The sequence below is a fragment of the Electrophorus electricus genome, chromosome 15 (assembly GCF_041902795.1).
Source record: "Electrophorus electricus isolate QZ-2024a chromosome 15, ASM4190279v1, whole genome shotgun sequence".
In the NCBI taxonomy this organism is placed as follows: Eukaryota; Metazoa; Chordata; class Actinopteri; order Gymnotiformes; family Gymnotidae; genus Electrophorus; species Electrophorus electricus.
In genome coordinates, this window is record NC_137511.1 from 26,195,001 (window position 1) to 26,207,500 (window position 12,500).

At 46.4% G+C, this 12,500-nt stretch overlaps 2 protein-coding genes across 8 annotated transcripts in view; one reads left to right on the forward strand and one right to left on the reverse strand.

Annotated features, from left to right (window-relative positions):
- adamts14 (ADAM metallopeptidase with thrombospondin type 1 motif, 14) overlaps positions 1-3,289 on the forward strand; it is a 53,929-nt gene extending 50,640 nt beyond the window's left edge. For 2 of the 5 annotated variants that reach the window (XM_035533805.2, XM_035533806.2), the window contains exon 22: positions 897-2,762. In XM_035533805.2, the coding sequence (XP_035389698.1) occupies positions 897-1,462 (566 nt within the window). In that variant the 3' untranslated portion in view covers positions 1,463-2,762. Of the gene's footprint in view, positions 1-896; positions 2,765-2,785 lie in introns of those variants that run through there. The other 3 variants (XM_081697485.1, XM_081697487.1, XM_081697486.1) reach the window with 3 other exon arrangements.
- A 1,490-nt stretch (positions 3,290-4,779) lies between these two features.
- star2 (steroidogenic acute regulatory protein 2) lies at positions 4,780-10,377 on the reverse strand. 3 transcript variants are annotated; one of them, XM_035533221.2, is made up of 7 exons: positions 10,167-10,377; positions 8,538-8,630; positions 7,999-8,132; positions 7,538-7,696; positions 7,104-7,288; positions 6,731-6,824; positions 4,780-5,584 (listed from the first exon to the last, which is right to left on the reverse strand). In XM_035533221.2, exons 1-7 carry the CDS (start codon positions 10,228-10,230, stop codon positions 5,459-5,461), a joined length of 855 nt encoding a protein of 284 aa, XP_035389114.2. In that variant the 5' UTR covers positions 10,231-10,377; the 3' UTR covers positions 4,780-5,458. The 3 variants fall into 3 exon arrangements, with proteins under 3 accessions (XP_035389114.2, XP_081554008.1, XP_035389115.1); XM_081697882.1 differs by having other exon boundaries at positions 7,538-7,691; positions 10,167-10,205; XM_035533222.2 differs by lacking the exon at positions 10,167-10,377 and having other exon boundaries at positions 7,538-7,691; positions 8,538-9,210.
- Positions 10,378-12,500: the final 2,123 nt, after the last annotated feature.

Sequence of the window (12,500 nt, forward strand, 5' to 3'; positions counted from 1 at the left end):
ACGCTAACTCAAACAGTGCTCCTACAACGCTAACTCAAACAGTGCTCCTGCAACACTAAATAACAGTGCTCCTGCAACACTAAATAACATTGCTCCTACAACACTAACTCAAACAGTGTTCCTACAACGCTAACTCAAACAGTGCTCCTACAATGCTAACTCAAACAGTGCTCCTGCAACACTAAATAACAGTGCTCCTACAACGCTAACTCAAACAGTGCTCCTGCAACACTAAATAACAGTGCTCCTGCAACGCTAACTCAAACAGTACTCCTGCAACGCTAACTCAAACAGTGCTCCTACAACGCTAACTCAAACAGTGCTCCTGCAACACTAAATAACAGTGCTCCTGCAACACTAACTCAAACAGTGCTCCTGCAACGCTAACTCAAACAGTGCTCCTGCAACACTAAATAACAGTGCTCCTGCAACACTAACTCAAACAGTGCTCCTACAACGCTAACTCAAACAGTGCTCCTGCAACACTAAATAACAGTGCTCCTACAACGCTAACTCAAACAGTGCTCCTGCAACACTAAATAACAGTGCTCCTACAACGCTAACTCAAACAGTGCTCCTGCAACACTAAATAACAGTGCTCCTACAACACTAACTCAAACAGTGCTCCTGCAACGCTAACTCAAACAGTGCTCCTGCAACACTAAATAACAGTGCTCCTACAACGCTAACTCAAACAGTGCTCCTGCAACAATAAATAACAGTGCTCCTACAACGCTAACTCAAACAGTGCTCCTGCAATGCTAACTCAAACAGTGCTCCTGCAACGCTAACTCAAACAGTGCTCTTACAACACTAACTCAAACAGTGCTCTTACAACACTAACTCAAACAGTGCTCTTTCTCTCTGTCCCTCCCTCCCTCTGTCCTTCCTCTCAGACGAGCCTTGCCTAGGCGATAAGTCCATCTTTTGTCAGATGGAGATCCTGGCCCGGTATTGTTCCATCCCTGGCTATAACAAGCTGTGTTGCGAGTCCTGTAACAAGAAGGTGACCGTTGCCACGGCAACACCTCTTCTCTACTCCTCTGTCCCTCTGCTGCCTCATTTCAGTGGACGTCCTGCCTCGAGCCCTGAGCCTTCCGTCCTGTCGACCTCGCCCTCTCCACCAACCCGCACGGCGGCTTATAGGAACCCGCGCTCCACTGTGCCGGGCTGGACCACAGCAGCTACCAGCCTCACACCCATCAGCACCTCCCCAGCTAAGACGGCGTCTCCTGGGCCGGCCCTAGCCGGCGCCTCCCTGGCCTTGGAGCGCTTCAGTTCACCTCTACCTCCAGAGCAGAGCGCTAGCTCTAACACCACCAGCTGGCCATCTCAGGACTTGGACAGGACGGAACTTCGCAACAGCACTTTAGTTCTGCCACCATCGAGTCAGGCAGGACAGGGCGGCTCAGCCGAAGCTGAGACAGGCTCCTCCGACAGGAACTCGGCAGTGGCCACATGATCAGGCTACGTGACCCGGTGCTGATAAGCAATGCTGCTCTCACACTGGAGCCATCTGTGTTTTTCGTTTTCTTTTGTTTTTCTTTGTAAACACTCCATGCCCGTGTACTTGAGACCGTTTAAGGGTTACCTCAGTCGTCTAACGGCAACGCCAGCAGGGTAAAAACTACACGCATCGATCCCGCGTTCCCCAGCGTCCTTTGCTGAAGGCGAGAAACCCAAACAAAGTCAAGGACCCTCTCCGGACTGAAAGGTGCTATGATTCCTACATGACTCTGACTAACGCGTCCAACGGTGGCGACTGCATCGCTGTGGTATGGCCTGACGCACGGCCAGGCCAGCTGCTAGGGCTAATGGGGGGGGGGGGGACGTCCATACTGTAGCCCCGCCTCCACAGGCTCGGGTCCACCCAGCTGTTTCGACGCTCGTGTGTTTGGCCGTTCGTCTGTATTGACTGTGGTGTGAGCAGAGGAAACCGTGGAAGTGCCGCGTCACAAACGTGCTCCCTGTTCCCCACATCTTGCCGTTGAAGGGCCAAACACACATGGCGATGTCCATTTTGCCTGTGATTACACACACGTCCACTTTAATGCATGAGCAAATGTTTGTGCTTCTGTTAATGCTTCTGTGCAAATGTGCTTTAAAGGATACCAATAATCATTTCTGTGTTTTTTAAACTGATATGTGTCTGACATAATATTGTATATAATGTAAATTTGAGTATTGGAGCATGTAGGGTATGAATGCAGATTTGGAGAGGCTGAAGTGGGTCCAGACTGGGTCCAATTTAGGTCCCAGTTTGGGTCTGGTTTGGGTCAGTCTCACAGGGATGTGCCATCTTGCCCAGTTCTATGTATAGTTCTTGTATATACTTGAATGAGAGCTTTAAATGTTAATATTTATTAAATTTTTAAGTTGTACGAAGATGAAAAATACATGTAAATACACACAATGAACAGAAGTGCCTTGGCTGGTGATTTAAAAAAAACCTACCTGTTTGTGTGTGTGTGTGTGTGTGTGTGTGTGTATGTGTGTGTTTATAAGTCTTTAGCCTGTAGCTAAGGTTTGTGCCCATTGTCAAGCTGTTACACACTCATTCCAGATGTTCAGACGGCACTGCACACTCCAGGGTTAGAGTGCAGCACTGCTTGCTAGACCGAGTCAGTTACAGGGACACAGTCTCCTTTGTTCTGTCGGGTCGGGCCGGGTCGGACCACTCCTGCAGCGTGGACTACGTTACGAGCGAGTCGTCATCACAGAAGGACACAACCAAACACAACCGTCAGCTTTTCTTCTTGACTACGTGTTTGTGTTTGTCTTCCAGGGCGGCCACCTGTCTCACAAGACATTGGGGCGGCTGTGAAGACACCATGCTGACTCTCCATTTCTCTCGGAGAACATGTTTCTCTCTGGTGAACCCAACAGAGACATTGGGAAGTTCACTCGTAACAGCTGGAAAACAGTGACGATGTGACTTTCAGTTGTAAAGACTGAAGCACAAGGAGAATTTTTAATCTCTCATCCCAATCCCACCTGATCCCCGTCGCATTTAATCCTGCGTCCAGATGGCCTGTGTCTGTTCCCCACATACATGAGAAATGACTGAATCTCTGGCGTATCCACAGAATAAATCATGGATAAGAAAATGCGTTGGTTTATACATGTCCAAGATTAGCTCTCATGTCTGGCATGACAATAAACATGTATAAAATGTTCTTGTGCTCTGCATACACAAAAACCGATAATGAATATCTAATGTAAGAATCTTTCCTAAATGACACAGCGCATCACTGGGTTTCCTTTTGGTTTACTGCTGTGCAGGTCATATTTCCAGCAAAAGTTAACAAGTTACTATGGCAGCGTTTAGATTTCAGCAAAACCAGCAATGAACAACCAGCTGGATGTAACTCATTATCTCAGAGCAGCTGGTAGAATGAATCAAGGAAACCAACTTGAAATCATGGCAAATTATGAAACTGGACTTTACAAGATGTAACTTCTGTACTGGAACTATGAACTTTGTTAATAGTACAAACACTAAACTCTCTGCAGAACACCTCCTACACCATCCAATACTGCCTACACCATCCACCTCCAAATACCTCCTACATGATCCATCTAATACCTCCTATGCCATCCACCTTCAAATACCTCCTACACCATCCATCTAATACCTCCTGCACCATCCACCTCCAAATACCTCCAACACCATCCATCTAATATCCATATCATGGATACAAGTTCTAACCCTAATCTAACACACCAGATCCAGGTAATCAAGGCCTTTATAACAGAAAGACGTGTGGAACTAAACCTGCACTTGGCCTGCAGGCCCCTATATACTAATGAAGCTCCTATATGCTAATAAAGCTCCTATATGCTAATGAAGCTCCTATATGCTAATGAAACTCCTATATGCTAATGAAACTCGTATATACTAATAAAGCTCCTATATGCTAATGAAGCTTCTATATACTAATAAAGTTCCTATATGCTAATGAAGCTCCTATATACTAATAAAGGTTCCAACCTGAGTGAAGCTGCTGAGGTTTATTCTGCTCTCATTCACGACACAGTTATGACCTTAATGCTGGTAAATAATGACAGTCAATGCAAATGTTGATTTTGATTGATAAATATTTGTATATACACATGAGATTATTACTGATATGCATTTTACTAGTCTAGCATCAGTGGGAAAACACATCAGTGTAATAATGACCATACAACTGCACTCCATAAATGATAATAATAATAATAATAATAATAATAATAATAAACAATAACAATAACGATAACAATGCTAATAATAATAATTAATAACAATAATGGTAATAATATTACATAATAATAATGCTAATATTAATAATAATGCTAATAATAATAAATAATAACAATGATAATAATGATGATAATAATAATATTGATAATAATAATGATAATAATAATAATAATAATACATTTTACATAGAACACATTTATGACCAAGTGAACTCAAGGTACTTCACACAATAATCATACTGGGCTATACTGGGTTCATTAGAATATACTGGGCTATACTGGGTTCATTAGAATATACTAGGCTATACTGGGTTCATTAGAATATACTGGGCTATACTGGGTTCATTGGAATGAAATAAATGGATAATTCTGGAAAATAAATATATATAATTATTATTGATTCTTCCAGTTAGTGCAGAACAGTGCTATAAGTTTGCTTGATGGTTTGTGTGAAAGTTCGCTGGAGTCAATATTCCCAGCGTTTTTCTTCGGAGAAAGCTGTGAACTTACAACAGCAAGGATATGAACAACACTGAGTGCTCGCCATAATTTCTGGACTTTATTAGAGGCAGTCAGCAGGCGTACAACAGCAGTATCTGCAAATGTGAACTCACAAGAAGCTCAGAACGTAGCAAAGGTTAAGTGTGTTAAAGCAGAGAGTGACACACACACTGTAATACCTGTATAATCAGATCAGAATCACCTTGGACTGATTAGTAGCACAGCACTGATAACATGGATTTCTTCTGAGATTTTAAAATAAAAGTTTATACGATTTGATTTGTTTTATTTGTTTGATCTTGTTTCTGTGTTTTATTGTTTCTGTATTTGCTTGTTTGATTGTTTTTTTGTGTGTGTGTGCACAGACATTTAATGGGTCATGCCAACAGCATTCCAGTGCTGTGCAGAGTTTGGTCCCAATTCAACACATAATGTGACTCGCCCTGGTTCTTTAGCAGCGTCTGAACACTGGAGACAGCTGTTTTACAATCCGCATCACTGCAGTCCAGAGTAGTCAAGTGCAGTCCAGTGTTGTCCAGTGCAGTCCAGTGCAGTCCAGTGTTGTCCAGTGCAGTCCAGTGTTGTCCAGTGCAGGCTGGAGTTCAGAAATGCAGGATCCTAGGGCTCCTCTCTTTTAGATGGTCTGCCAGAAGGATCATGGCTGAAATGAGCAGAGTCTGTGAGGCTCTGAGCCCAGCAGTGTGGCTCCGCCCCCTCACTCTCCTCCCCGCTGCTTGCCGCTGCCCCTCCCCTTCGCTGCCAGCTGCCGTCTCAGGTGCTCCATGAAGTCAGCCTGGCTACGAACCAAACCCTGGTTGACCAGGGCTTTGGGCAGCCAACCCTGTCCAGGAGAGAGAACACATGTGGAGAGAGCTGAGCCCTGTCCAGGAAAGAGAACACATGTGTAGAGCGCTGAGCCCTGTCCAGGAGAGAGAACACGGGTGTAGAGCGTTGAGCCCTGTCCAGGAGAGAGAACACGGGTGTAGAGTGCTGAGCCCTGTCCAGGAGAGAGAACACGGGTGTAGAGCGCTAAGCCCTGTCCAGGAGAGAGAACACATGTGGAGAGAACTGAGTGCTGTCCAGGAGAGAGAACACGGGTGTAGAGCGCTGAGCCCTGTCCAGGAGAGAGAACACGGGTGTAGAGTGCTGAGCCCTGTCCAGGAGAGAGAACACATGTGGAGAGAACTGAGTGCTGTCCAGGAGAGAGAACACGGGTGTAGAGCACTGAGCCCTGTCCAGGAGAGAGAATACGGGTGTAGAGCGTTGAGCCCTGTCCAGGAGAGAGAACACGGGTGTAGAGCGCTGAGCCCTGTCCAGGAGAGAGAACACGGGTGTAGAGCACTGAGCCCTGTCCAGGAGAGAGAACATGGGTGTAGAGCACTGAGCCCTGTCCAGGAGAGAGAACATGGGTGTAGAGCACTGAGCCCTGTCCAGGAGAGAGAACATGGGTGTAGAGCGCTGAGCACTGTCTCTTAGCACACAAGGCTAGTAGATGTCTGATGGCATTTCCAAACTCCATACTCTGCACTTTTCTTCAACTAAAAATTGGTCCATTGGGTCCTGCACAATACATGTACCAAACCTGGTCCAAACATGCAAAATTTGCACCAAACATGCCAGTCTGTTGGGGTTTTTTAAATTTAAAAGCCCCTTAGTGGTAAGTTATCAACCTGAGGTTTGCTGTTAATTGGATTGTGTACATTTGATTTAGTTGAATAACCCTGAAGTCTTCATAAATCATGAGTGCACTGAGACCCGCTGTTCTGGGGAGCCAGTTCTAATCGCAGGTATAACCACAAGCAACAGCAGCAAATTATGGGCTGGCAGAAACCTGGTTGATGTTGCTAGGCTACTGGTCATCACAGCTTTGGGTTTCTGTTACCAACAACACTCAGAAGGTGAGTCATTACGAGCAGCTGACACTACCCAAGCCAGGCCCAGGGTGTGTGTGTGTGTGTGTGTGTGTGTGTGTGTGTGTGAGACCTACTTTCACATTCATGTTCAGGAGCCAGGTAAATCTGCTCCTTCCTGGGGTTCCGGGGAGAGACTGGACTACAATGCAGGTAGGACCATCCTCAGCTCTGCACACAAACAAGCCGCACTGCAGTAACTTCCGGAGGCCTTGTAGAGGAGAACCTCCCCTGTCCTGTCCAGTCTTGCCACATGAGTGAATCTAAAACATTGCTGTTACCTTTTGCAGTAATGAAATGACACTAATTGGGACATTTCTGTATTTAGCCGATTGCGTGATTGATACCTGTAGACTCCGCCCATGAATTTGGTAAGAGCTACCAAACCCTTCACCACCCAGTTGACTTGCTTCACCAAGCAGGGCCGTCTAACATAGATTGACAGGTTACCTGACGAATCCTGGCTGTGGGGGGAGCGCATCCAGGTGAGTAGCAGCTCCGCCCAGATAAATGCATGTCCCTGTCTTCAGCGAATGCCTGACACTCAAGAAGTCCCTCTGGCCAATCAGGTTCCCTGCTCTCTCTGCTGACACTTCATGTGTTACCATGGTTTCCTTCCCTATGTGTTTGAGAACCTGTGAGACCAAAGTCCTTATGTGAATGACTATAAGGTTTCCCATATTCTACGCATCGCACCTGAACACACACCTCAGTACACATCGCAAATGAAGACAAGCCTCTGTGACATTTCTGAAAATAGAACAGTATCAGTTCCACTATGAACTTGAGGACTTTAAACAGGAACAAAGTACTAAGAGACTAGTCTGGTGTCCTGAGAGACGTCTACTACTTTGAAACAGAGGTTGGTGGGCGTGGCTATGTACTTTGATGTGCTGGATGCTCGGGTTCCACTGGTGCATCTCCTCGACCTTCACAAACAGCACATCATACAGCTCATCAGGCTCCGCCTCCAGCTCCGCCTCCAACCTGAACACCTTGCGGTTTCCGTGAAGAACCTTACTATAGATGGTGTCACCACTGTCCTGGACAAAGACAGGATGTCAGCTTTAGACAGAACGCTGGATAACATTTCTGGTTATGAAACACAAAATAACGCTAATGCTAAACCACTGGAGTTTCACACAGGGCCCACTCACTTACTAGAAACAACACGACATGTGGACAAACATATATATGAACAGTGATGGTGTGTAGGTGTGTGCGATGTGTTTCTTTGATGATTATGTGTCAGGTAGAAGGTGGCACAGCTCTGTGTGGAGCTTGGGGAAGGGCGTGGCGTGGCCAGCCCGGTTGCGTGTGTGTAGGTGTCGGAGGGAAGCATCACCTCGGTGCGTTCCGTCCTCCACCCGTCTGGGCTCTGCACGATCTCCAGGGCTTTCCGTAGCGCCCTGCAACCCTGTCGCCGGTAGGACAGGTCCATCTCCATGGCGTTCGGTCCCTCTGCCATACCCTCCGTCTCTGTGCGGCAGAGCCACGGCAACAGCTCAGACGTTTAGTGCAATGTTTCAACAGGAAGTGACTTCTGTTTAAATCAGCCTGAAATGAACCTTTTACTTTCATACACTTACAAGATAAGGAAGAGGTGTGTGTGTGTGTGTGTGTGTGTGTGTGTGTGTGTGTGTGTGAGCACGTGCATGTGTGTGTGTGTGTGAGTGTGCACGTGTGTGTGTGTGTGTGCGCGTGTGTGTGTGTGTGTGTGTGTGTGTGTGTGTGAGTGTGCACGTGTGTGTGTGTGTGTGTGCACGTGTGTGTGTGTGTGTGTGTGTGTGTGTGTGTGAGAGTGTGCACGCGTGTGTGTGTGTGTGTGTGTGTGTGTGTGTGTGTGTGTGTGTGTGTGTGTGTGTGTGTGTGATGCAGACCCACCCACATGACTGTTGCCCCAAGGCCACGTCAGAAGACTGGCCCAGACTGGGAGGGGTATCTCTCCCAGTGCTGTCATGGCAACGCGCTGCAGCCCTGCAAGACCATCACCACACAGAGGTGTAAACACAAACTACACCAACCCCATCACCATTGATACAAACTACACCAACCCCATCACCATTGATACAAACTCACAAACTACACCAACCCCATCGCCATTGATACAAACTCACAAACTACACCAACCCCATCGCCATTGATACAAACTACACCAACCCCATCGCCATTGATACAAACTACACCAACCCCATCACCATTGATACAAACTACACCAACCCCATCACTATTGATACAAACTCACAAACTACACCAACCCCATCACCATTGATACAAACTCACAAACTACACCAACCCCATCACCATTGATACAAACTCACAAACTACACCAACCCCATCACCATTGATACAAACTACACCAACCCCATCACCATTGATACAAACTACACCAACCCCATCACCATTGATACAAACTCACAAACTACACCAACCCCATCACCATTGAAACAAACTACACCAACCCCATCACCATTGATACAAACTACACCAACCCCATCGCCATTGATACAAACTCACAAACTACACCAACCCCATCGCCATTGATACAAACTCACAAACTACACCAACCCCATTGCCATTGATACAAACTCACAAACTACACCAACCCCATCGCCATTGATACAAACTCACAAACTACACCAACCCCATCGCCATTGATACAAACTCACAAACTACACCAACCCCATCGCCATTGATACAAACTCACAAACTACACCAACCCCATCGCCATTGATACAAACTCACAAACTACACCAACCCCATCACCATTGATACAATCTCACAAACTACACCAACCCCATCACCATTGATACAAACTCACAAACTACACCAACCCCAGCACCAAGGACACACAAAGTACACCAACCCTATCATCACCATGGACATACAAACACCACATAAACCTCATCACCATGGACACACAAACACGACATAAACCTCATCACCATGGACAGACAAACTACACCAACCCCATCACAATGGATGCACAAACTACACCAACCCCATCAGCATGGATACGCAAACTACACCAACCTCATCACCATGCACACACAAACACGACATAAACCTCATCACCATGGACACACAAACTACAAAATCCCCATCACCATGGATACACAAACTACACCATCACCATCACCATGGATACACAAACTATACCAACACCATCACCATGGACATACAAACTACACCAACCCCATCATCATGGACACACAAACATCACATAAACACAGTTATTTGAAAAATTTAATTTACTTTTTACCCCCAAATGAACATAAAAATGATTAAGACCAACATCACACAACATGCTGAAAACATTGTTCATTCATTCATTCATTGTTTCCTTTAATGAATTATCCCTGTTACTTGTTAAGACACCTGATAAAATACACCTGCATTTACAGTAGTGACCTGCCAACCTGTCGCTCTTGAGAGAGCTGGAGACAAAGAGCCCAGCTGTGACCCTGCGTACCGTGATCCGACTGTGAGCCGACCCAACCCGACCCGACCTACCTGCTGCGTTGCGTGAGTGTGGATAAGAGATTCCACAGCAGAGCTTGGCAACAGCTGACAGCATGGTCCTGCTCCCCGACACAGCGACGGCAGCGGGACGTCCCGCACAGAACTTATACACACGCGTGAAGGCCGCACTCGGTGATAAGACATGTTTAGCTCCGCCTTCAAGGCCACACTGGAGGAGTGAGCGTGCTCGCGGGAAAAACCCACACACCAACCCAGATGCCACACACACCGAGGGAGGTCATGGGCTCCACAGGGTTCTGGAAGTGCTGTTAGAAACACAGTCAATATCAGAAATAGTAAAACCCTACAAATTATAAACTGTAGTTTACTAATTCTAAAAGATCATAATAAATTATAAACGTAGTTTTTCACACAAATACAGGAGAAGTGATATTGTAAGAGTATGTCATATTTACAGGTGTATGTACCTTTTATTTAACTTTTAAATATTTTATTTTTTAGCGCTACTATTTATGGTGATTGGAAAGCACTGTTGTGATACTGGTATGAAGTAAATAATGTTGTTGTTCAACCATCACAATATTTATGCATGTGTTGAGAGCAGCATAGAGACACTCAGACAAATACACAAACAGGTAAACAAACCTTGTTCACTCAGACAAATACACAAACATGTAAACAAACCTTGTTCACACAAACCGCAGTTAAGAGAGTTGAGCTCTGAGTTGTGTAGGAGTTTGTTGGCTAAACTCTGACCTCAACCTCATCTCATCCCTGACCACAGCCTCTCACCCAGTATCCCCTCCCACGCACGGTCACCTCCCCTCCCACAGTCACCTCCCTCACCCAGTATCCCCTCCCTCACAGTCACCTCCCCTCCCACACAGTCACCTCCCTCACCCAGTATCCCCTCCCACGCACGGTCACCTCCCCTCCCACAGTCACCTCCCTCACCCAGTATCCCCTCCCACACAGTCACCTTGTGATAGCTGTATGGGGGCGCAGAGCCCAGCCACCACAACTGCTACAGATGCCGAACAGCCACTTCTAACGAACAACTACACCCACTGAACAGCTACACCCACCGAACAGCTACTTCCACAGAACAGCTACTTCCACAGAACAGCTACACCCACCAAACAGCTACTTCCACAGAACAGCTACACCCACCAAACAGCTACTTCCACAGAACAGCTACACCCACCAAACAGCTACTTCCACAGAACAGCTACACCCACCAAACAGCTACTTCCACAGAACAGCTACACCCACCAAACAGGTACTTCCACAGAACAGCTACACCCACCAAACAGGTACTTCCACAGTACAGCTACACCCACCAAACAGCTACTTCCACAGAACAGCTACACCCACCAAACAGCTACTTCCACAGTACAGCTACACCCACCAAACAGCTACTTCCACAGAACAGCTACTCCCACCAAACAGCTACTTCCACAGAACAGCTACACCCACCAAACAGCTACATCCACCCAACAGCCACTCCCACAGAACAGCTACACCCACCAAACAGCTACTCCCACAGAACAGCTACTCCCACAGAACAGCTGCTCACACAGAACAGCCACTCCTACAAAACACCCAATCCTACTGAATAGCCACTCCCACCGAGAAGCCATGCCCACATAACAGCCACACCCACAGAACAGCCACTCCCACATAGCAACCAGAATTTGTAAGAGCAATGTGAAATGTGGACAGAAGGGTCTTGGTTGCATCTGTCTTTGGGGAACCAGACATTGAGATGCTCCTCCTCAGACACATCAATCCTGTCACACCTCACGAACAGACCATTGTGTGCATATCAACAGCAAGCTTACAGAGACAAAACTACATCCTCCACAGACCCTCCACGGACCTGGAGAAAATCAATATATGGAACCAGACAAAGATTTCAAAAAATCTGTCAGCTTAGCAGAACTGATTAGCTGGTATTTCTCTGTCTAGGAAATGGACATTTTCTGTTTGTCTCTTGTGTTAGTGGGTCGGTGATCCATAGTTCCAAACATGTCTTCCATGCCAGACCTCATAGCTACTTTATCAAAACACTGTCCACAGTCCCTAACAAGCACGCTCACGACATCTCCTGCCTTCTTGAGAAATTATGGCAGAAAATGTGAACATTTGCGAATCAGTGAAGGAATTCTGATCTCCACAGAAAGGCCACTAGAGCGTTTCTTCACACTTCTGTACAAGGTCATTACGTGAAAGAAATCAAAGCATTATTTGCCATTAAGAATAATACTCCAAAGATGGAGATGTTAGTGTGTGAGCCTCCAGCCCTGAACCCAGCGTGGCCTTTGTGTGTTAGTGTGTGTGTGTGTGTGTGTGTTAGTGTGTGTG